The sequence below is a fragment of the Lissotriton vulgaris genome, chromosome 11 (genome assembly GCF_964263255.1).
Source record: "Lissotriton vulgaris chromosome 11, aLisVul1.2, whole genome shotgun sequence".
Lineage (NCBI taxonomy): Eukaryota > Metazoa > Chordata > Amphibia > Caudata > Salamandridae > Lissotriton > Lissotriton vulgaris.
In genome coordinates, this window is record NC_141699.1 from 1102413277 (window position 1) to 1102439341 (window position 26065).

A 26065-nucleotide genomic window follows, 5' to 3' on the forward strand; every position below is an offset into this window, starting at 1 on the left:
CATTGCGAAGAACAGCATGGTTATCCTTTCATGCTTGTAGTGAGGTGTTTTACTAATGACTGCAATGTAGGGAACAAAGTTGTGTAGAGGGGCTGCATGGGGTCGTAGGCCCGGTGATGGTTGCCTTATGCGTCAAACAGATAAATACCTGCGGTATTTTCCACACATAAGAAATCTGCGGCCCTTCTGCTAGGGTTGCATCCATTAAGAACAGGAGAACCTTTGGTGCATTGGGGTGATAAGAAGAGTGCCCCGCCTCTTGTGCCGCACCAACCTCGCGGAGCGGTGTGTCCAGTGAATGTGGGCAGCATTTATCCCTGGTAACTTCATGCACGCCTTTTCCTGGCTGCTACTGTTGTAATGCTTCCCTTTTCTCCAGGCAGTGGGAGTTCGCTCAGGGTGCAGTTGTGGTTCCTATGAGATAGGTGATGTCCAGCAGTGAGGTTACTGTTATTAAACCTTGGCCGACAGGTACCCCGTGTAACATGGATGACCTTGACATCATATACAGTGTGCTCTATGATGAGGTACATTGATGTTATTTCAGAGGCTTTACTAAGGGGCGTGTTGTGTACGGTACCCCTACTCCTGCATTCTCCTTCCTTAGTGAGGAGACTGTAAATTGCTTTGATGCTTTTCTGATTGGTTTCCAAGCAATTTAGAGCAAACTTTTGTTTTACCACCAAAAAGAAAGAAGTTTGTGGATTTCATTGAAGACCGCTTAGTGAAGATGGCGCTCATTGGAAGGTGCATCCTTCTCCTTCTATCACTCCCAGCTCTGCTTCCTCTGATTCTGTGTGACTCGGTGTTTGTAGAGTGAGTGTTTGTGGAGCTCTCGCCTGATACTTCATCACATTTGGAGATTTGACCAACTAATGTGATGGGACCCTCCCAAAGCATTTAGTATATGTGTCTGTCTGTCCATCTGTGGCTGTGTGTGTTGAGTTGTAATGTTGCCTTGCTTTCGTTGCAGGCTTCTCTGGAAGATGAACGAGCAGCTCAGGTTGCACAAGACGAGGTGAGTGCATTTTCAGCAGCACGCGGGGTCAGATATGGCTGTCCCAACTTGTGTTCAATGCAGTATTTTTTCATGTTGGATGCCAAAGTTGAATTGTGTCTTTGTCACTAGTATCTTTCCATCTGCATCTTTCTCCATTTCTAAACTCTTCCTTTTAAAGGCCCTGCCAAAAACCTGCCTCTTTGTCAACTAGTTTGTTCCTTGTGAAAACCTAGACCATAAATGACTCGCTATCAACAATCTGAGCTTCCACATGTAACATATTTGGGACTAAATGCTGGCTAGTGGACCAGGGTACAGTTGATTTCTTTGTAAGAATAAACATACGTATGATTCATTTTTTCGTGAACTATACTTTAAGTGTCTTTTTGCAGTCTCTTTCACATGCAACTCCCGTTGAGTTGGTGTTTATTCTTTCCTGCTTCCCTCACACCCCATTCTTCATATTCTGCATCTGTCCTAGGACAGTGATGTAATGGGAAGTTCCCTTTGTAGGATTCTGCTAAGATCCCAAGGATGGATAGACGGTCATCCGGCCACAGTAGCGGTCACTTAATAGGTGGACCTTGCAGACTGGAGATTGACTTCCCTGGGTATCTAGGTGCAATGAGTGTACCTTCATTGACAAGCCGTGACATTTCGTTTATTGTTACCCACTCTTAAGCCTTGCTTTGAGTAATATTTTTTTTTTTTGTAGCTTTGGCATCTGATTACTAGGTACTTTATGAACTACAGTTTGCATTTGTGATGTGGCTAATGTTTGGTCGAAAATAATTTAGAGCACAAGGAAATATGATTCCTCTCTCAAAAGCTAAAACGTGTGTGGAATTTCGGGTTTACCACCTGCTGTCCATTCAGAGCACAACAGATGGGTTTAGTTGAGAGGCCTAGAAATGTAACTATTTATTGATGAGTGTATGTTAAAATAAAATATCCACAGAAGGGCTTCACTTCGATGCTCACCTTATAAATAGAAAGGTAAACACTTGCTAGCTCGTCAATAAACCCTTCTGACTTTACACAATTCTTTGGCCCATAAAATCCCTTTTTAGGCATTTCTAATGCAATGTACTGCTTAGCTGCTCTGATGCCCCAGAAACCGCTCAGATCTTCGATGTGGATTTAATTAGCCACCCCACAACTCCTTATGGCCTTAGTTTGGCGTTAAGAAGCGGCTGAGCCCTTACTTGTCACCTGGAATGCCCACATGCAGCTGGAGGTTGGTTACCTTCAACAAGGGCACCACCATTTCTGCTGCCCCTGCCCTGCATTCCCTTTGCTGGTCTGTCTTGGACCGAGTCCCAACACACAGTCTTGAGATGGAAAATCAGTGGACCTGAATGAACTTCTTCCGTTGGGGAAGCATTCAAGCACAAATGCAGAGGTATTGGGCCTGGAAAGTTCAGTGTCCACTCACTGCATCCGATGCAGAAAGAGCATTCTCAAGAGATGCCTGACGTGAGTGTGCGGGATAACCGAGAAACGTGCCGCCTTCTCATAATAACACATGTTTACCTCCTCCTATCTATTGGTGCTTTGATTGATCCCAGCCCATAGGAACACATACATCTGGGCTTCCCATGTAGGGAAACAGTGACAATTGTTTTAGAATTTCTCTAAAATTTTGAAAATGGGAAAATCTTAATTAAGCATTTTTTATTAAAGATTTGTGCTCAAAGTCAAAAGAAAACACAGATAGCAGTGGTTTCATATTCCATCTTTACCTCATTAGAAATGTAATTCTAGTCCGGATCAACACAAACCTGGTTCACAAACCCCAGCCATCATAATGAGGAAAGGCTGATGTTGGTGTAGTTGGAAAAAGGAAAAGAGTCATATGAACAAAAACAAAAAACCTTTATACAAGTGTACCAAAGCAGAAATTCTAGTATTTGGATTTATTAGGATGCACTCTCACATAAGGGAAACATTTCACTGCCGCTGTAAGGCATCAAAGCCCCACACTCCCAATGTTAAGCACGCAATAAGAAGAAATGTAATACCTCCAGAGAAAGAGAGGCATCCTGTATTAGAATCTTTCTGGAAGTACTTAAAGGACCCACTGATTCACAATTGCATTCCAAGTTAACTCTAGAAATATTCTAGTGTTTATGAATGTAATGATATCTTTAGAACTGGTGCTGCAAGTAAGTTCCTCTTTTATAGTATTTTTCTTCTGCTATTATACCCTACACATGTCGACACATTATAGAATCAGTAATCCGCTAAGTACACATGTTTTCTGTTTGCTGCAGCTGACTATATTCTCTGCTTGGATTAGTACATACTTAGCTTGGGTAAAAATGATGCAAAACCAATTTTCAAAATGTCTTTATTTTTTTTAGAAATGATCGAGCTGCTACAAAATGCTTTTCAGTAAAATCCGTGCAAATAGTGTGAAACGTCCTATAAAAATCAAATGTCAGAAGAGCAGGTATTAAATGGAACTACAAAAACACACAATTAGAAGGAGGGTCCCTTGGGAGTTTATAGACCAAGCACGATTACATACCCCATATTACGGACTTTGAAAACACAAAATAAAAGTGGGTCTAAAGGAGCCAGTGAGTTATAAGTTGCTGACCACCAGTCTACTCTTAATTACCGCATCTTCCTAACCAGTGAATGATGCATCTCGGGTGTAAAGGTACCCATCAGATATTGTTCGGTGCCACCCTTGTCATCATCTGGAACTCCTTCTGCCAAGGAGGGTATTACTGCATCCCACAGTAAGAAGAAGCGGATGCCCCAGTGTGATTTAAGCAGACCCCCCAGGATATAGCGGCATGGATTGGCAAATTTAGCGGCACAAAAATGAAAATTTAGCGGCACAAAAATGGAAATTTAGCGACATTTTATTTTGGGTTTTTTGCAACACCAAACACAGATATCTTACTGTTTGAGTTATTTGACAACATGGAGCTATGTACATTTTGTTTATTTACAATTCAGCCCATTTGTTTTAGTTAAAAGGCATGTTAATCTTGGCCATGTACGTTCAGTTCTTCTGAGCACTGAACTGGGGTGTATATGTATAGTAGAGACTTACGGGCTGCTCCCCTCGAGCTGCCCGTTTATTCTATTTTGTCATGAACAAATGCCTTCATTTTTTAGGTACCCATTTTTTTTATAATGGAATGACAGGCTCAATGTTTACTAAGGGAGTCTTGGGCACCAGGAACTAGGAAGAGTTATGTTGTAGCATGGAAGAAGCACCGGCAGTACTAAAAAGTAGGTGCTGAGAAGAGTCCCTATCGGGCTCTCCATTTTTGCCCCCACTCTCAGGGGGAAAAATATAATATAATTAACTCTGCAGCAGTACCACACTTCATTGCCTTTGAGGTAACTTCTAAGATACTCATTGAAGTTCTTTCAAAGGCTCAGCATTTCAAAACGGAAGCATTTTCAAAACTATATACAAAGAAAATACCAGTCGGGCAGCCACGCATTTTCACTCGAACTATAGTCCCCACCCCTCACCACCTGTTTGATACGCTCTGCCTTTGCCTGATATCCCCCAACTGACAATCTTAGGCTGCACAAAGTCTGTTCTGCAGTAACCAGTAGATCACAGACATGGGCTACCATACACCTCTCGCAGGGTTAACAATTACCAGACAACAGATGTGTGCCTATCCTTCCATAATCTCACACTAGGTGCCTACTGGTGTGCCTGAGGGATGTAACAACACGCTTCATTCTAAATGGTCTGCTGATGCGCACAGGTGGATACTTTGGCTGCATTCATGGTCTTGAATACTATTACAAAACTGGAAAAGTACCTCAACTTCACTTATCATGGTTGCTATTTTAGGCCCCAACCACGGATTTCAATTAGCGACAGCCAAGAGGTTGATGCTACTCACTTGCAATCTGGTCCCCCTAGCACTCACCTGATCCACTTACTCCCAGTAAACACGCAGGCAATGGCAGGAAAGGAAACATCGATTTAGGGGCCTTGTTAACTTTCTGTAATTTGCACACCTTTCTCTTTCCCCATGACCCACCAGCATAGGCAAATAAGGAGCAGTTGAGGTGCCAAGTCGTCATCCCTGTGATGCTGCCAAGGAGGGTGAAAGGGTGCATGAGGCCACTTCCCAAACCCGCGCCATTTTGATGAGTTGACGTCCATGTCCAGTTCCAGCCCTGGGCTTCAGAATTCAAGGTGCCCATTTTCGGCAGCCTGGCTGGATCGATTTTCAAGCCTATATGCAAAAAAATAAAACGTACTGCCCAGGAAGACATTATCAGAGAGATAACCCACTAAAATGTGGGTGCTTAAAAAAACTCCGACAGAAAACACATTATACAAAGAGGCGTGTCTCGCTCCCAGCCTCTGGCATTAAAGTGTTTCATAACCCAAAGAACAGACAACGGCCCGGGAGTCCATCTGCCTGAAATACGCACACACAACTTGCAAAACAAGAAACGAAATCTGGGTCGCTTGTTCCAGGCAGTGTTTACTTTGTAAGTTATTGCTTTTTGGTCGCTCGCTTTGCTCTCTTGCAGTGTCTGTTGACCCAGAAGTAACACATCCTTTCAGAACTAATTTACGAGAAGATATGACCCCGGATCAACATCTTTTAGACTCTGCGGGTAAATCTCCTTACTTCATACCGTGGCCGAGGCTGCCAGAACCACCGCCGACCCTTCTCAGGGACATCAAAGCAGGACACCTTAAACCGCCCCTCGTTATTTCGAAAATCATGTCTCTTTTCATAACAGCAGCGGAATTGGCATTTACAAGAAAGGTTGACGTGTGTATGCGTAATTAAATGTTAAAAGTCAAGGTATCCTAGAATCAGTCTACATTCTGTGCATATTTAGTTAAAAATTGTGCGCCTTCTTCCGTTAACTTACTTAGACAGCGGAAACGGCAAATTTCGCGGGCTTTTTGTGAAATATCGCGGCATTTCCAGAAATCGGCCGATTTTGCGTTTTTTTTGCAAATAGCGAAATCGCGATAAGCTGGAGGGTCTGCTTAAGGTCTTTAATGGTAACTCAACTGCGATACCTGAAAAGCAGTGCGTGTGCAAAAAGTCCCAGATGATGACCATGGCGGCACCGAACGATATCTGATGGGTACTTTTACACCCGAGATGCATCATTCACTGGTTAGGAAGATGCGGTAATTAAGAGTAGACTGGTGGTCAGCAACTTATAACTCACTAGCTCCTTTAGACCCACTTTTACTAAATGGAACTAGCAACATAAGTGAACGCTTAGATTTCTGTAAAGATAGTTGTCGGTGTTGCTATGATGAGCCCAATGTGAATAGAAGAAATCTTGGCAGCATCTTCTTTCAGTGGTATATAGGCAAGAGTGGATTCATTTGGTTTTAACAGCTCTTTGATATAAAGCTGCAAAAAAGTGCTGTTATTATGTTTTTTGCATGGCTTGTGAATATGTAGCAGTCCCCCAACTATCTGGATAATTGCCCAGTTCACTAATGGAACAACCATAATATGCCAGACGACTGTACATCGCAAAGTGTCGCTGCTTTTCAAGGCATCAGGCTTCCATCCCAAATGTGTTCCTCGCCTTCTGTTCGTTTTCAGTGTACAATGCGGCTAGACCTCCTTTGTGTGCTGGGAATGTACCTAATCCGTATTGAAAGTCTTTTAATGAGCAACTTTAGTTGGCGTGGTACTAAACTTAAAATTGCCTTCACATTCTGCTACAAACACATCGCACTGACCTTAATTGCTTGTGTTTATTTTGTTTTAGGAAATCGCTCGGCTGTTTATGGAGCGAGAGAAGAAAGCGCACAGGAAACCAAAATCGTGTGAAAAGCCATCTCATGAAAAGCGCTTCCCAGACGACTGGAGTGTAATTATGCTTTCGTTTTCCTCCTTTTGTCATCATTTTGTTTTGTGTTTTTTACAGAAGAACCCTTTTTGGTTGCATTTACTTACCTTTCTAATCTGCAATTTTCACTGACCCTTCAGAAATTTACGTACTTTACTGTCCGGTTTTTTTCAAGGGTTTTATTCTGAACATGATTCTGGGTAATACTTCGCTTACAGGTGGTATTTTGGAATGCTTACACTCTGTTAGAAAACAGATGTATTTTCAGTATATAATCTTAAAGACAAAATTCATCATCCCATGGAAATTAATACTACTTTAAAAAAATGTTTAGTACATTTTCCCCAATTTATTAAGAATTAAATGTATTTCAACTAGACTAATGTGCTACTACTGTTGTATTCCACATGAGCTTAGTTTAATTACTTCTTCAACTGACGTAACTCTCTTGTAATGGATGCTGAACCGTGCAGAGATCAACGTTGTTGGTTTTTATCTGAGACTCAATATCACTTGCCTTGCAGATGGAAGGTTGTAGAATCTTGAGTGTAGGGAGAGTCGGGCACAGAGGGACATTTGACCCAGTCTTTATTGATGTTTTATAAGTTGAGTACTCCGGCCTGTGAAGCACCAGCTAGCCGCTCTTCCAATGAGAGCATCTCACCTTAATCTTGTTTCATAGAAGAGAAAAGGTAACTAGTTGGAGCTGTGGGAGGGTGATGTGACCTATTCCAATTTTAACTGGTGCTAAAGAATTGGGTACTTAATGAATCTTAAGTGAGCTCGGCCAGTGTTTCGAAGGACTTAAGGGGTGATCCTAAAACATGGTATTTAATCTGGTCACGCTGTTCCACCCCAGACCCACCGGCTCATATTTTTCAGCATGAAGTAAATGAACATGGACACTCTCGATCGAGAGACCGCCAAGAACATCCCAGATCAAGAAGCGATAAACCATTAAGGTAAGACATTCTCATTACACTTTACACCATGTAGATGTGGTTTGGAACATTCAGTTATCTGTGCCTGAACAACCGGTGTCCAAAACTATATTGATATTCCGGAGTTGTGGTGGCAAGTCCAAGTTGGTAAATGATGGGTGATGGGGATGTCTCGGAATTGTTACTTGGATGTAACTTTTGTCAACCCCCCTCTCACCACCCCCAACCCTTTTCATATCCCACAGTCCTCCCCACTTTGCTGCACAAATCCTTTCTCAGCCATTTTCCCTTGCACTGTCTCTACAGTCCCCATTGAGTGTCTAGTCTATCTTCTTCACTTCTGGAAAGCGGCTAGGTGGATTCTGTTTTTCTGTGCCATTGTGGAAATGTTTCTACTATCTTTTTTGATCTGTAAACATTCACTTTAGGGCTTTATGTAGTATTAATCCCGTCCTGTTTCACTTGTTGAGCAGCGTAATGTCATTATGGAATTCATCAACACTAAAGATCCCAAATAAATGCAGGTAAGTTGCGTCCCCTCTCGCTAAACGCTCACACTCGCGGATTGTCCACAGTATTCTAGTTTGAATTGTCTCTGTGATGTCCCAACGGGGTTGAACATGAGATAAGATGTTTATGCCTACCTCACGATAATAAGACCGAGTTGCATTCCCTACATAAACTAATGCTGAAAACAGGTAAAAAATGAATGGACGTGCTCGGCCAAGCATAAGGCATGGATTGTTGCCCACCTTTGCCATGTAGGCTTAGATTCGAAGGAGTCTGGCTCTGAAAGGCGAAGAAACTGAAGTGAAGGAACAATTCACAGTCTCCGATAAGAGTGGTCTTTTAGTACATATAGAACCACCAGAAATCGGTCCCTAAAGACATTTTATCAGTTTTAAAAAGGCATAAACTACCAATGCCTCTGTCCCGCCCACCTCTGGCGCGGGAAAATGGGAATTAAAGGTTAAACAACTTATTTGGTTTCTTCTTTGAAGTGGAAAACTTTGACACTGGAAACCAGGAAAAGTTTTTATTTTACTAAATGAACAAAGTCTTCCTGATGGAAAGAGGACCTGGAAAGACGGAACAAAAAGCGCACAACTCGACTTAGGACAAGAAAGCTCAGAAGATTTATAAGATGAAACAGGCTTTGAAAATAAAGACTAAGACGTATACCAGTGTTGCAGCCAACATTCAGAAGCTTGTTGCCAAAAAATAAAACCTTTCTAAAAGTGGAAATACAGGCTCTAATTCATACAGAAAAAAAGTGTTTGATTGTGACATTAAGCTTTTATTAAAAAGACACTAAAACAAGTAAGAGGGAAGCACAAAGAAGAGATAGCTGAGAATATTAAAACAGACGGCGCACACACAGTTCAAGATGAGCTGTAAGAGATTGACATTTTAATACACCATAAAGAGCAGGAAATGTGTTAACATTTGCATAGGAGGGGGAAAAGTTAAGGGTGACTATTGAAAGGAATACTCCGCAACCAGATGTTATCCGCTGGACAATAGTTCAGCTCTCTCTCGTTAATGAAGTGGCGAGCTGACGCTGAGCGATCAGATTGAAAATGAAGAATGGAAGTGTCCCCTACTAGGGGCATTAAATTGGTTCAAGCAATAAATTGACCTCTATCTGTGGCCAGTACTGCTGGCTTCGCCTCTGGTGGGCCCCCAAATCAAAATATTAATTTCACTAACAAAATATCCAGACCCAACCAAAGATGGCGGAACAATGTGCAGCTTGTGACTCTAGAAGGTTCAATCTGCAAAACCATTGCTAGAGGTAAATATTAACTTTTGTCTGCTATTAACCTTAATTCCGCTCCCTTGAGGCTGGTAACTATGTACGTTAAATGTCTGTATGTTCTCCATACCTTCACTCCATATATTGGCATGCTATCTTGGATGATTATTTTTTTAAATATAATTTTGCACATTTCACATTATAGAATTACCTGATTAAATCTTACAGATCGAATGCAGCATCTCTAACACTTTACTTTAAACAGAAAATAGCCTTCATAAATCAAGTGTACACTGTGCAACTTAGGAGGTCAGACACCTAAAGATAAGGAATATTACCCCCAAGACTAAGAAGTAAAAGGCAGATTTTTTTTTAACTGTTCAATAATGCTTCAGGTTGTAAGATCATTCAACGAAACCCGGATCTCCTCGTACCCCTTAGCTTTCACGTTTCCTGGTTCCAAGCAGGAGTCACTTCTACAGTCCATGTTATGCTTTACATTCTGGTATGTGGAGAATTTATAATGGAATTAACCAGACTGTGCGTTCAAAAATGCACCAAAGGCTTGTTAAACTACTCGTTCCCTAAATCTAGAACTTCCAGAGCTCCAGGACCTCTCCACTCCATTTCCACCGATGGTGTAACTTTCATTTCAAGAAAGCTCGGTTTGATCAGCAGCAGAAACCTCAACTAATAGAATTTCCCTTGACGTCATCATTGTGAACGATTGTTTTGGGTGAAGCCCAACAGCACCTATGTTCAACCTGGAAGATGCGCCTGTAGAATCAGGGAAGCCATTTAGTGTTGTGGTTGAAGATTTCGGTACGTTTACATTTTCAGTAAGCATGGGCTGAAAATTCGTTCCGCTAGCGGAATTTGCGGATTTTTTGCAATTGTCTGCGAATCGCGCAAAATTGCCAAACAATTCGCAAGTTCCCAAATTTTTTTTGCTTGTTCGCGCTTCAAAAATACAGTCTTGCGTGCGCTGCGTTGACTTACCTTGATTCTGAGTTTGCCGAGTTGTTTTCCTCCCGCGAACAAGATGGCGCGTCCAAAAACGACTGCATGGGTAAGTTTGCGGTAGCCGAGCTGGAAAAAAAAACGCGAACACGCAAAAATAAAAAAATCCGCAAGTTCACACATTTGCAGATTTTGCGGACCGCGAATTCGCAAATTTTGCCCATACTTAATTTTCAGTAGGTTTGCCATATTCTTCCAGACCTCCTTGCCCTATTACTTACACCCACTGAGAAGCATGGAAAAGAGTGTGGGGAATTTGGCACAAGCTAAAATATGTCCTGAGATGCAGAAAGAAAGCTTGCCCATCACTGCACCCCACTACCCCTGAAATAATCCCCTAGGACTTGTATATCTAGGCTTATAAAAACATTTCAGAGTCTGAAGTGCTTTGTTTATAGGCAGGCTGCAGTCACCTCCCTGTGCCTATGATGAAAGGCCTCTTCATGATGCATTGTGTACCCATGATGAGAGGCGTGATCATGATGCATTGTGTACCCATGATGAGAGGCGTGTTCATGATGCATTGTGTACCCATGATGAGAGGCGTGTTCATGATGCATTGTGTACCCATGATGAAAGGCGTGTTCATGATGCATTGTTTAAAGAAAGTGACCCGAGGTCTTCAGAACCTGGGAGGGAGACTTCAAGATGTTTAGCGTGGAAGGTAGAAGTGTCATTGCGTCATCGTGGTAGTCGCAGCTTGAACACGAAAGGTGCAGAAGTGGCTGCAAGGTTTATACATCTCCACATTTGGAAAAGAAGGCCATCATGCCAAGTGTCCCTAATATTTGAATGGCTTAATTCATGTAGAACAGCCAATATTACTTGTTCATTTGAACATATGAAGGCAGTGAACCATACACAAAATGTACCACAGGTATATAGATCAGAGAAATTATTTCATCTGGGCAAAAGGTGACCAGCAATTCGAACTGTAAATTGCATAAGCTGTACAGAATTAACATTTAAATTAACCATGTACAATTGATTAAGGATGATTGTGGAATAAAAAGTGTATTGTCAATATAAATATTGTGTACTATATACGGTGCATGCCACTGTCCCCATCACCTTGTCACACTTGAATAATTGAAGAATAGCTTGCGGTCTCACAATTTCTCGAGATAACCCCTAATGTATTTTCTGGTCAGTAGTTTGGTACAGGGGCTTTTATCGGGCATGGTGAGGTGTCTGTCACATTTCCCCAGAAACCAGTACATACACACACAGATAAACGTGCACAGGCTCACACTCTCTGTTTTGAAAGTCTTCAAAAGATAAGTTAGTTTACAAAATATTGTGTTTCTCTCACTTAGTGCCCCCACCAATCCACTGCCCCTTGGGCCCCTCTCGTGCACCGTGCTTCTCTACCATGTATTATAACATCACATCACAGCCTGATCGTTGGAAAATCTGAAGCCCCCTCCGTCTTACTGACCAAGCTCTGCCCCTGGATAGTTTTTACCAAGACTTTCAGAGTTCAGTGACCTGTTCTCACTAACATCTCATGCTCTCTCTTACTAAAGGTGTTTTTTTACTTCAGGCCTCCCCCGCCAGCTGCTGACGTCATTTCCGATCTGGAGAGCAACCGTGGGTTTGAGAAGCAGCCCAGCTCCACGCGGCCTTTCTCCAAATCCGAATCTTCTCCTAAAGGTGGGTTTTATTCCTTCACCCTTAAGTATCTTCGTGGGTCGCCTTCACATCTTTAAAGCAGCATGTGTTGTGTCTCAGAGGGCGGCGGGGGTTCGAAGCTGGTGCAGGGAATGCCCCGGAGTCTCCCAGGCCTGTCAAGTATCACGCAACAGGTGTGACACTCACGCATGTCAGTGTGGTGTTCCGCAACACCGCACTGAAATGCATCGTCACGCATTTATGGAACTCTAAAACTCTGGCTATTCACAGGGTGCCAGCGCACGCCGCCAGCGCCCAGGCCTGCTCTGCCCGTCCCGGTAGACGTGCTGCCAGCAGCTGGGCTCAGTAAGGTAATAGTTAAATGTATGCTCTCAGCTCTGGAGTGGCTGATACAATGTAACAAATGTGCCCTGGAGTCTGTCCTGCCTTCTGGCTGCTGCATATTTCCTGAGGCGGGGGGCGCCGCGCGGCTTTCTTCAGACACGCACCACTGAGACTGACTGACTGACTGACTGACTGACTGACTGACTGACTGACTGACTGACTGACTGACTGCTCCGATTACCAAAACGGGGTGCCGGGCATGCCCTCAGCAATGGTTGCTACTGGCTGTGGCACACTATGGGGGCCGGGATTAAATCACTATGTGACTGTTTAGTGCCCCGTCAATCACGTCCTGAAAGAAGAGGAAATAAGGTAGGTCAAAAGCGGGGGACTCAATCTGAGAGTCAACTCCTTGCGCTGCTGTGTGCAATAACCCTCCTCCCCCTGGCGTTGCCGGACCGGCGGGGAGGGCAGCCAGCTCAAGTAGACCAACTCAGTGACTGATTAATATCGGTCACAGACTGACACTCATGGCCACCGCGCATTCGAGGCACCCCCACGACATTGTGATAATCGGGGGCGCAAAGTCCTACTTAGTGCCGAGCCGCCAAGGACCCACTCCTTTCTGAGACCCGTTATTGCGGCACCAGGACCCGCTAATGCCAGCCAGGCTCCTCGGTTGGCCTGCGCCACTGCCCATCCTGGCTGACTCTTCCGCTGTATCAAAGAACAAAGAGCGCCAATGCTGCCTCTGAATGATTCTCATTATCTTCTCATCTCACAATCAATTTAAACAAAAAGTGAGGAGATCAATGTCTCTTGAATGAATCTTCAATTTTATTGTTTATATTTCTTCATTTAGAACTTTTTCGTTTTTTCAGAATTTCTTTTTTTCAATTTGAAAAGATATATGACATACAAAATATGAAACACATTATATACATTTAAAACAATCCCCAACCAACACTCTCGCATACACTCAATTGTGAATCACAAACAATCACAGTCAACCACTCTCAATAATACAAAAATATCAACAGTTCAATACAGTTCAATATAAATCGCATTTCCAACAGTGCCATAGACAGTATTTTCAGCCTATTTGTAAACTTTTTTTAAACAATTCAAAAATTCTTTTAAATTCTTATGGCATCATACAATACAGGGTCTACGCGTTTCGAACTCCTCCTATTTGTCGAGTTCTCATCAGGACCATACTTTATAACAGTGTATATTAATCACTGAATCATGTTCGTCTTGATACCTGGCGTATGACCACCGGTGTATTTGGTTTGGTGTATCTTCTATCTCTATTTTTTCTGGTGTTGGCGGAGGATAGAATGAATTGTTGGCAATCAAGGCTTGGTTTATCCGTGCTCCAGGTCCAGGGGGTCCGTACGTTCTCCTGTGTTTGGTGCGAACACAGGAGAACGTACGGACCCCCTGGACCTGGAGCACGGATAAACCAAGCCTTGATCAACGGATACCGCCAAATAACTTGCTCCGGTCCCCTGGAATGACTCCTTACACGTAAGGAGACACAACAATTCATTCTATCCTCTGCCAACACCAGAAAAAATAGAGATGGGAGATGCACCAAACCAAATACACCGGTGGTCATACGCCGGGTATCAAGACGAACATTTTTCAGTGTTTAATATACACTGTTATAAAGTATGGTCCTGATGAGAACTCGACAAATAGGAGGAGTTCGAAACGCGTAGACCCTGTATTGTATGATGCCATAAGAATTTAAAAGAATTTTTGAATTGTTTAAAAAAAAGTTTACAAATAGGCTGAAAATACTGTCTATGGCACTGTTGGAAATGCGATTTATATTGAACTGTATTGAACTGTTGATATTTTTGTATTATTGAGAGTGGTTGACTGTGATTGTTTGTGATTCACAATTGAGTGTATGCGAGAGTGTTGGTTGGGGATTGTTTTAAATGTATATAATGTGTTTCATATTTTGTATGTCATATATCTTTTCAAATTGAAAAAAAGAAATTCTGAAAAAACGAAAAAGTTCTAAATGAAGAAATATAAACAATAAAATTGAAGATTCATTCAAGAGACATTGATCTCCTCACTTTTTGTTTAAATTGATTGTGAGATGAGAAGATAATGAGAATCATTCAGAGGCAGCATTGGCGCTCTTTGTTCTTTGATACTTAAGGCTGTGGCTTGGCCTTGCTGCTTGGGAGCCCACACCCAGTAGTTTTTCTCTTGACTCTTCCGCTGTGTCAATTCCTCCGGCGCCGGGCTGTGCCTGACATTGAGCCAGGGAAAGACCAGGACAGCCAAAGCCTCCGCCACCCCCTTACCTCCCCCCGCAGGCCCTCACTTGCCACTTCGACCCTAGACACCCTGAGAGAGGCTGGCCTGTCAGGCAGGGTGAACAGCAGCTCTGGGGATAGGGCTGCAGACCCGGGAGGTGTGAGAGGCAGCCTGCTCAACCATCGTTGTAGGGAGCCGCCGTTTAATCAGCCCTTTCTCGGGTGCCTGCCCACCACTAGCCAGCAAGCACCGTCTCACACTCACTCTATGTATGTATTATCAGCACTGTCCACCACTATCACCCCCGCACTCCTCCACCTTGGACCGCTGGCTGGTATCCCCTTGTAACAATGGCGTAGCAGGATCCCTGCAACCTCTACCCTATAAATGACTAGGTCTTAGGGTAACCTCTTGATTGGTACAAGAAGGTAGCACCATTGCATTGCATTGCATGATTTTTCACTCGTAGTAGTTGAAATGTCAATCCTAATTACACTGAAATTATGAAAATGTCACATAAAGCAATATGAAACCTTGACAGCTATGTCTGTCTGTTTGTCTCTCTCCAGCTCTAGAAGCCCATACACAGCTCGGATATCGGTGCTCATTACAGGAGCAGAACAAAAAGGGCTTTCCAGCTTCCAGGGCTCTGGATCACTTTTAAATGGAGCCGGTGCTCCTGCTGGGAGATGGCAGAGAGGTCATGGAAAGTAACTTCTGTCCAAGGCCACACGTGTTCCCATCGTGTCCTGTATGGAGCATGAAATCTCTGCTAGCTTCCTTTGCTTGCACAATCCTGCCATCTAGTGGCTGGGTCCGGAACTGTTTTGTTCTCTTCAAAACTTCGTTTTATGCCTGGTCTGACCGACTTTGCAGGCACAGAGAACGCATCCTTTGTACAAAGCTGCTACGGGCGGGATCTCATTCCTTCAGTGAGCCGGGGTTATTGTTTAGAGGAGAAAACGTCCCTTCCTTTTCCACCCGAAGGCCTCTGCCACCTTCTTCACAGCTGTGTGGATGTGGTAATGCCGTCCGGAGGGATTGGCTCTGAGGGGATAAGCAGGACTGTATCTCCCCCTGAGGCAAGTCGTCTCCAGCACCTTCTCACATCATTTCTTCTGCTTCATCAAACAAACAAAATACACTCTTCCTCCTGTGTCCGGTCTGTCCGGCTGCTGTTACAGCCTCATGTGGGTCTCCTAACCCCTACTGTCGTTGCTTCCTTCAGAAGAGTCATAACTTCTTCGAGGGCCTCTTTTTCTTCATTAAGATTTCTTTCTAGGTCTCCAAAGCCCAATTCTTTCTCGACATTGGGTGTCTTGGGTTCTACGTGGACCTTCTTTCCACCAAGGGCACCCTTCCCAATCCGCACTCTATCATTCTCAGAAGTCGAGCTGACGCCTTCCTGCGTATCCTTAGGGGCGAGATTTTCTTTTGTTTTAAAATGGGACGTTCCCTGCGCTTCCTCAACTGCATGTTTCTTCCTTGTTGAGTTCCTAGGTTTCGGTGTTTCTGGGATATTATCCGTAAAACTAAGCTTCGGTGTCCTGTGCATGTGTTTAAATGTCTTCTTCGACAAATGAAGCTTTTTACAAACAAGCAGCACTGTGGGCTTAGGTTCCTTACGATGCTGCTTTTCAACTTTATATGTATCGAGTTTGATTAGGTGTACTCCCCTCCCCCCTCCGCCGTTGTCAGAGAAACTCATCTCCTACATCAACAAAGCACCCTATTCTGTTTTTGCATTTCTAACAAGCCTGACTTATCTGTATGCGCCTATTGTGCTAGAAGAATATGGTCTCTGTGAGCCAGGAGATTTGGTTTAAAATACAAGCATGGGACATTGGCTTCCAACTTAAGTTCTTGTGGGAGACGAAGCATACAGACTGGTTGTTAGTCGTTGAGGGCGAACGTTCGATGCCAGTTAGAGTTAAATGTGAAGCGTGTACTCTTACTTCAAAACTGGTGTTGAAGTCAAGTCAGAGAATTTATATAGCGCGCTACATACCCAGAGGGTCTCAAGGCGCTTGAAGAAGGGTGGGGAGTTACTTGTCAAATATCCACGTTTTAAGTTGCTTTCTGAATGCTAGGTGGTTCTGAGTGAGACGAAGGTGAGTGGGGAGTGAGTTCCAGGTTTTAGCTGCCAGGTAGGAGAAGGATCTACCTCCCATGGTGGTTTTGTTGATGCGAGGTACGGTGGCAAGGGCTTGGCTGGAAGAACGTAGCTGGCGGGAGGGGGTGTAGAAGGACAGTCGTGTGTTGAGGCATTCTGGTCCGATTTCGTAGAGTGCTTTGTGTGATCCCACCTCGACCAATACAAATTCTCGAAGTAATCCCCGGGCAAACCCCCCAAAATCTCTCTCCAGCGCTGATCTTGGTTCTCCTCCTGACTACTTTCCGCAGCTCTTTAAGGACTTTTCGACAACTGTTCTAGAAAACAAATAACGGGACCTCTTTGATTCACCTTTGCACTCAACAGCAGATTTTTTTTTTTAAATAGTGGGCATGCACATAGGAGTTGTGGGAATACTCTGGACTTCATAAGGGGCTCCCCTTATCTCGATGACTCCTCCCTAGAAGCTAACATAGATTTGAAGAGAATAGTAGGACACCAAGTAGCGCACATATACATAGCCCTGAGTCCCAAGACGTCTAAACTAAATAACAAAACTACAGCCGACTAGGAGGCAGCGGCAGGGAAAGTGCTCAGTGAGAAGGAAAGAGCAGACCTCTGGTCGTCCTCATCAAGAAGGAAGGTGGCAACGACTCTAGACCAGACAAAATTCTGGCTATTACACAAAGCCTTCTGGACCCCAGCACGCCTGGCCTCCATGGGAATCAGAGAGAACGACTCCTGCTGGAACTGCAACAAGCAGAAGGGGGACCTGGCACACCTACTCTTCCACTGCACCAAGACCAGGAAATTCTGGGACGCAATAAACACCCCAATTAATGACGTAACTGGGGCCACACTAACACTGGACTTTCACTATCTGGTACTGGGGTACACAGACCAATCCATAACATCTGGAAATGACAGGGACCTGATTGACCTCCTGCTCACAGCGGCGGTCAAGATGGTGTTGACCAACTGGAAAGACACAGCAAAGGCAACTTTCAAAGCATGGTTCAACTGGGTCATTTTCCTACGGGCAGCCGACACCATAACAACCAACAGCCTACCGCACTCAGGGAAAAAGAGCGAGATGTGGATGTCGCTAGACAACTACCTATCCTCCCATAAGCCTCGCTGAATGTCCAGACTAGGCAACACTGCACAATCCACATGCATCACCTACTATGCGACATAATTGCTCTCTGCACTCTCTCTATATCTATACACCTCTCCTTTCTCTTCGCGCCACCAGGGGAGCAGGAAAATAATCAGACAATCCGCAAGGGGTATGGGGGAAGCCTGAAGGATTACGAGAAGAAGAAGAAGCTAGCGTGAGAACATGGACTATGAACAGGCCAACAGAGACAATGTTTGCATGCCCCCCCCCCCGGGGGCGTTTTTTCTTTCTCCTTGCTTTTTCCCACCCCCCATGTGTTTTACTCTGCAATTTGTATATATGTCTTTATTTTCAATAAAAAATTACTGAAATAAAAAAAAAGAACAGAATAAAGACATTTCTGGACCCGAATACTAAATGGCGGGATGATGCAAAGCATGCAACTCTTGAAGAGCTTTAAGCTACAAAACCATAATTACAAAGAACTGGTTTCATTTTAAATGTTGTCTGGTTGATCGCAGTGATGCCAATGTCTTCTGGCCTGTCACGCAAGTGTATCCACTGACTGTCGGCCAGATCCCAGCTGTGGTTGTTCATTGCTGCTGTGTTCTGCAGCTGTCCACTGGCACCCTGTCACAAGTGTGTCGCTGGTGCCGTGTCCTTGAACTGTCCACTTGCTCTATGTCCAGAGGGCATCCACTGGGTCCGTGTCACCAGTGTTCACTGGCTGTATCAAGAGGGTGTCCCTTCGCTTCCTGTCACAAAGATGTCCACAGATGTCCTGTCCTGCAGCTCTCCACTGGCTGCGTTAGGAGGGTGTCCCATGGCTCTGTGTCACAAAGTGCCACTTGTGCCATATCCTTCTCTGGCGCAGTATGCTGGCACAGTGTAATAGAGGAGAGCACCATACAGTAAGAGTGCCCACTCGCCCATTTGCACTAGGGTGTCCCTTATGCCATGGCACAAAGGTGTCTACTTGTACAATATTCTTCAGTTGGCTGTTTGCTTGGGGGGTGGTGAGGGGGGCAATGGCTGTTTTATTAAGGGTGCCCATTGCACTGTATCCCCACTGCACAATATTCTCAGGGTGTTAACTGGTGCCATCATTTCTTGGATGAATAATTTCCGGATCCTTGCCGGGGGCGACCATGAAACATTTTCTGAGCTTCAGGATCTCATTCAAGAAGTCTTCAAATTCCTACAAGTTCTAGCTTGGGTTTGATTCATTGGGTACCTAGAAGAGAAGAGAAAGTGCGATCAATCACCACAAGCAAACACCTGACTCATGGAATGTGTGCTGCACGAGAGAAGGCGCACCCCTACCTCCTTAGCCTTCCTTGTCTCGTTCCACCCTCCAGTCATACAGCCAGCTGGCTGCCAGCATGGTTATTAGCCATTCAGAACCCCCTAGTTGCCATGCATCCTCTTGTGCCTACACCCTTCTGGACATTAAGGGGCAGTCGCCCTCTCCTGCAGACAGATGATGCCAGGTTAACCATAACTCAGACCTGTGTGGAGATTGACACAGTGGCTCATGCCTCCCTTTGATCTTGACTCTAGGCCTTTTGATGCGGAAATCTCCTCTGTATTCACATGCTGTGCCTTATTCCGCCATCTTGTGGTTGGGTCCGGAAATTTCGCCCTGTATCATAGTCCTTTCTTGTGGTCCCTCCCCGGACGTCCCAGCTCTTGGTCGCCAGCTTCATATTTTTTTCCCCCCACAATTGGGAAACCTCGTGAAGGTCTACAAACACCGACCGAGAGGAACAAGAAGAAAGAAAACAGGATTTTTGTTAAGGAAAATGGAGAAGGTCATCGCCATAATGAAGTAAGGGAGTTTTAACTGAGCGGTTTCACTGAATTATAATGAAAAACATTGCATGAATGGAGAATGTGTGGACAGAAACTCCCTGCTCTGCGTGAAATGGAGAAGACTCTATTCTGTTTCTGCCTAGAGCGCCACCATGAATTTGCCCAGAGGGAGCACTATCTGGAGAACAATCTCTGCCTGCCAGTAGACCACAAATCTGATTCCTGCAAAGCGTGTGTGGAGTACAAGCCGCAAAAGAAACATACGAGCACACTATGAAGTGCCGGGGCAGAAGAAAGCAGCTACTCTCCGAGATCTCCAGCTATAACGTGAAGAAGAGGATAACGTTGCCAAAGAAGCGGAAGGAGAGGTCTTTGATACCGAAAGATTTATTGTTGCTGTTGAAAAAGAACACAAGAGCTATGAGAAGCACATACAGTAAACATTGAAAAAGAAGGAAGCGGTTGAGCTGAAAGCTCCATACTCCAGACCACATAAGAATGCTTCTGCGCCAAACATCTCATCAACCAAAGGCAAGTCGAGGTAATAAGAATCCCTCTGGTCCCATACAAAGGATACTGCAGGTGGGAAAGCCTTGGAGAAGACATCGCTGTCAAAAGATGGAGGGCAAGCGAGACAAGAAAACTGCAGCTTTGTCAATAGAGGCGGAAACTTCAACACCAAAAAAGAGAGTAGTGCCTGCGCTCGACACCATAGAATGCACCCTCAAAACAGAGCACAAGAAAAGGCTGCTCTAAGCCAAAATGGTTGCAGTCTTCAAAAGAAGGATGAATTAAGACTTCTCCCTCCAAAGATTTCAAATACCATGTAACCTTCAGTGGCAAGCGTGCAGGAGGACAATGATTTGGGAGGATCTGGAGCCCCGTATGACACCAGAGCCGCAAGAGGAGGAAGAGCAAGTGCTCTTCTACAAGGAAGAGGAGGACACAGACGAACAAGGTCTGTGCCGAGATGTCGATGTTAAAGAGTCAGAAGGTGACGAAGAACAGTGGCAAGACATTAAGGTAGATTCACCTGAGGAAGCCAAAGACACTTATCAGTCGATCATCTCCTCCAGATGATGTCACCATGTACACTAAACTAGTAAAGAAGGTGGCAGAACTATATGGAGTCCACCTGGACCAGGGAACGTCATGGATATGTTTCTAACTAGAGACAGTACTACCCACTCAATATACGTCCATTCTTTCCAGCGTTCCCAAGGACTTTGGATAAGGGGAAAGAGGTATTCAAAGAGCCATCAGCCTGCAGGCCAGCGAGTCCCTGGGTCGAGATGAAATACAAACATTCCACTAAAGGTCCCACCATACATTCGGGACAAGCCATCAATCATTGTAGCCACTGCCAGGAAGAGAGCAAATATCCCAACAACCTCAGGTCCACCTCTGGATAGAGAAAGTAAAAGGATACAAATTGTGGGAAGAAAGTGCAAAACCGGAGCAGTGGCGCATAGCAAACTCCAACAGATATGCACATCTGAACTAGGTGCCCAGAAGAGGGCAAGTGCCTTCGCAGAAAAAGAAAGGAACATGGCCAATACATTTTTTAAATCCGCAATGGACACCGCGGACACAGCAGCGAGACAACTGGTAACCGGAACGGCGTGGCCAAGAATCTCAGGGTTCAAACATTAGGTGCGGGCCAACCTCATCAACAGCCCTTTCAATGGAGAACACCTGACCAGAGAGGCAACAGATGACAGACTGCAACAAGTCAAGAGACAACGACTGTCACGTCGATGAGGCCCGACAGTTTAGGGGCCAGCAGTCAAGGTGAGCCACCCCCTTTATAGATTACACGGTTTGAAAACCTCTTCCTGTCAATCACACCAGCGATTGCTGAAGGAGATAGTTGTGTAACCAGAGGGTTACTTTTTGAACCACAGACTGCTGGCCGGACAGTTATGGTTCCAACAGCTGTTAATTTGGGAATAATTTATTTACAGTGCTAAGAATGACAATTGTGCACGCGCTGCAGGAAAAGGATGTGTCAATGTAACCGGTCGTATGATTTCTTTGGGTTTTTTTTTGCATGAAACTGCTTTTTCCTCAGTGTTCTCCCCTGAAAGAGCTTGTTTCTGTGCCGCAGTCGTCCCTTAAGCACTTGCAGTCAGCAATGAATTGATTGTGTTGGATAGCGTTAAAGGTTTTGATAATTTTTGAATGGAAAGGAAGTTTACAAAGCAGACGTAATTGTTTACTTTCGTGAAAAGAGGGCCCGAGGGAATTATTTTTAGTGACCAAATGAACACCAAACCCCCATGAAATGAACAAATAACAAAACTAGGAGAACACTGGTCAACAAAATGGTGAGACTGTTAAACTAGAAAGACCCCCAATGTACTCAGTTTCTCTATACTGAGACACGTCCCATCAGCCCACCTCACTGGCGGAGGATCGTCATTTGCGACTGAGATCTATAGATACAGTGAAGTGCACCCCTCAATAGGGGGGACCTCGCTCACACTGCATCTAGAGGACACTGAAGTGTCCAAGTTCTCAGTAGGGTGGTGCTGAAAAATAATGAAAGGTGCAGTGCATGAAAAAGTGAGGGTTAAAAATAGCTACCGGAAAACACCACCATCTTTTATTTAGTGTTTGCCGAGTGCCAAGATTAAAAAGAAGTGAAAAAACATAGTTTGAAATAATAACTATCTCAAGGCAATAGGATCAGGGTCGACATGTTTCAGCCATAATGGTTAATGTTAACTTGGCTTTCTTCAGGACCTAGTTTGAAAAATCCTACTGCAATGAAAAAGAATTTCAGTGTAATGTTATGTTATGTTACGAGGGTTTTTATAAAGCGCTCAGCTACTCAGTGTCCCGGCGCTATCAGACCAAGCAGGCACAGAGTGTAAATGTGATTAATAAGAACTGGTACGATACCCCTACCAAAGGCCTGGAGTACAAGTGACTGTTTCAGTATCCAGAAGATGTAGGGTGTTTATCCATTCCTGTAATCGAAATAGTGATAATCATAAAAACATTAAAGGTTAGAAATCTAGCTAACAGTCTCAAACGCTATACTGTATTAAAGTTGTATATAAGCAAAAACCTTGAAAGATAGATGCATATAGGGTGTTCAATTCATAGTTCTATTGACTAAAAATGTAAGTACTCACCCAGCTTTGTGGGAGTAGACCTCCCCTCACCTCGCCCGGCAACGGCACGTTGTGGGTGGCCCCGTTCTATATAGAATAAAATATAAAAAAAATAAGAAAACACACTTCTTAATTTTGAGTGTGTTCTCTGAAAAAATAGAAACCCTATTGTTGAAAATGTCTGCAGACCATAAACCAAACGCACAGGGGCAAGGGATTGATGACATACCTATGGAATTCTGACATATTTAGAGATTTCCTAGGGGACAGAGTCCCATGGTTAACTGAATTAATTACATACGATGTGGATCACATGCTAGGAGTTATAGAATGGAACAGGCTGATAAATAAACCACAAAGATACTAGATTAAGTAGGGGTGTAGTATAAAAAGTAAGGTAATGCTATCTGACCAGTGGAGGACCTACCTGTCTGTCGGTACCTCTGTCTTTGACCAAGCCGAAGGGGAGGTAAAGACTAGAGGGGGACAGTGTCTTTATATAGGCCTCCTTATTGGTTAATCCCGAACACCTGACACCAGGGAAACGCCATTGAGCGTGTGTAGGAGATCAGCGTTTCTCTTATACCCATGCGTAGTACCGAATTAATTCATACACAGTTAATTCGGTACTACGCATGTGCATAGGTGAAACACTGATCCTATTGCCTTGAGATAGTTATTATTTCAAACTATCTGGTTTTTTCACTTCTTTTAGGTCTCGCCTGTCGATGCGCATGCGCATCGAGCAAGCGAGACTATGGGGGCTTATCGACTCTTTATCTAACTTGCAAGGAATCGTGGCGATTCCTTGCAGTGCCCGTGACTTTTAAGCTCAATGCGCATGCGCATTGAGCTTAAAAGCGCGTGCACGTCCGTCTTTGTTTACCCGCTCCGCCCCCTCCCCTTCCCGCCCCAACCAGGCTCTTGTAGGGCGACGCTTCACCAGCGCTTCCCTCCCACTCGCTCACTTCCCTTCTCTCCCGCCCCCCACCCGACTTGAAATTTCATTCGGCCCGCTTCCCTCCCACTCGCTCACTTCCCTTCTCTCCCGCCCCCCACCCGACTTGTTGTCTCTGTGGTCCTTTGGTTAGGCGACTCCTGTGCCACTAAAACATCTGATGAATGCTCTTCGTATAGTAGGTTCCCACCGGGTGGATATACGGCTACATGTACCCATATTCCGGGTTGTTTTACAAGGGATAGGTCCTGCCCCGTGCGCCTCGTTGCGCAGAGCGACCGACGGCTGGTACATGGGCTCAAAATAATTATGACAGTATTTTAGACATCTTTTTAATTATAAGCACATAGTTCAATGTACTGTTTGTTCAAACACGTTCGAAGGGCGTCCAAATATTTTTTTCTTAACCTATCATATGCACATTCCCACACCGGCTGCCAGCAGACTCGCTTCAACTGGGGTGTGTGGTTGCAAAGTAGGCTTAGTTTAAATAAAACGCAGCGTCCATAGACTGCCTTGTATATTTCGGATTTCCTAGTGTGCGCTACGGGAAGGAAAACTAAACCTCACTACGAGAAATACATTCTTTACGACCACAAAACCCATGAAGACGATCTGCTTCACAGGGCCGATTTACAAGGAGCGTGTGTTTTTAAGATCACTGCATATGAGCCATCGCTAGAATTAGACACCGAAAAAGAAACTCTTGAATTAGTGTTTGAGACCTAACTTTTGCAGTTACCCAGGGCTTCTTCGCTTGCGTGTTCCTCCGAGCAGGTACTTACTTATCGGGGCCTTCAGCCAACCCCCTTCATCCTTTTATCTGTTGTTGTGCCATTCACCTTTTTCTTCCACCCACAACAGCGTCCAACCTGGGTGAGTGGATCACTCCACTTCAGCCATTGGCTACCTTCACTGTGAGCGGCCGTACTCTACACTTTCCAGAGGAGCACATCTGCACACAAACCAGTTCTCTTCAATGCCAAGGACTGATATCATATGGCAATGTGTGCTTTTCGAGGGCAATATAAATATTTTTGCTTTTAGACATTTGCTTCCTATTGATTAGGGTCCGGCAGCTCCTTCTGCAGTGAGGTTCCACAAAAACCATGACTATCATGACAAAACAACGATTGAAAATGCCAAAAAGCTGTCAGCCAAAGCCAGACATATTGGCTTTGCAAGTGCTTGTTTTCATTGCTGCGTACGCATTCTTTGCCAGTCAGTTAGGATGGAATTCCGTTTGCCGGGCAGAAATGAAAGGACAGTTAGAGGAACATGTTCAACCCGGGAACTAGAGACCCTCATACTTTTTCAGGAAGTTTTAAGGAATGCATCCGCAGATATACCATCAGTTGATAGTTCAGCTGCTCGAAGAATGTTTAAAACAAACAAAGATCAATCACTTCATTGCTGGAAGATGAGAACATGTCTTCTCGAAACATGATGCAAGACATCTGAAAGTAAGGCCTGGCATTCTCGAGCACAGAATCTCATCTGCATGTGACAAATGCAATGTTTTACTGTTAAACACCTGCTGGTGTTAAAAAAAAAAAAAAAAAAGTCAGCCTCAACCCCTCACTCACCCTCACTCTCACTCACCCTCACTCACCCTCACTCACCCTCAACCCCTCACCCTCACCCACCCTCAACCCCTCACCCTCCCTCAACCCCTCACCCTAACTCACCCTCACCCTCACTCTCACTCACCCTCACTCTCACTCACCCTCACTCTCACTCACCCTCACTCTCACTCACCCTCACTCTCACTCACCCTCACTCTCACTCACCCTCAACCCCTCACTCACCCTCAACCCCTCACTCACCCTCACTCACCCTCACCCACCCTCACCCTCACTCACCCTCAACCCCTCACCCTCACACAGTGCAATAGGTCTCGGAGCATTTGAGTTAGAGCTTTTAGAATTGTTTATGGCTTTTTTTATTTGTAATTCTTTAGCATTGGCTACAGGAAACAAAAATGCTAAAGATTTACAAAAAAACCCATAAACAATTCTAAAAGCACTAACTCTAATGCTGCGAGACCTATTGCATTTCCAATGCTTGTTTAATCTTGGCACTCCTTTCAATATTTTTCAGCACCACTCTACTGAGAACTTGGTCAGTTCAGTGTCCTCTCGATGCAGTGTGAGCAAGGTCCCCC

At 44.4% G+C, this 26065-nt stretch overlaps 1 protein-coding gene across 2 annotated transcripts in view; it reads left to right on the forward strand.

Annotated features, from left to right (window-relative positions):
* Positions 1-26065, forward strand: part of CCDC50 (coiled-coil domain containing 50) — a 75070-nt gene that overhangs the window by 41372 nt on the left and 7633 nt on the right. For both annotated transcript variants that reach the window (XM_086944634.1, XM_086944633.1), the window contains 4 exons: positions 974-1018; positions 6746-6847; positions 7709-7788; positions 12087-12196. In XM_086944634.1, the coding sequence (XP_086800760.1) occupies positions 974-1018; positions 6746-6847; positions 7709-7788; positions 12087-12196 (337 nt within the window). The remainder of the gene's footprint in view (positions 1-973; positions 1019-6745; positions 6848-7708; positions 7789-12086; positions 12197-26065) is intronic.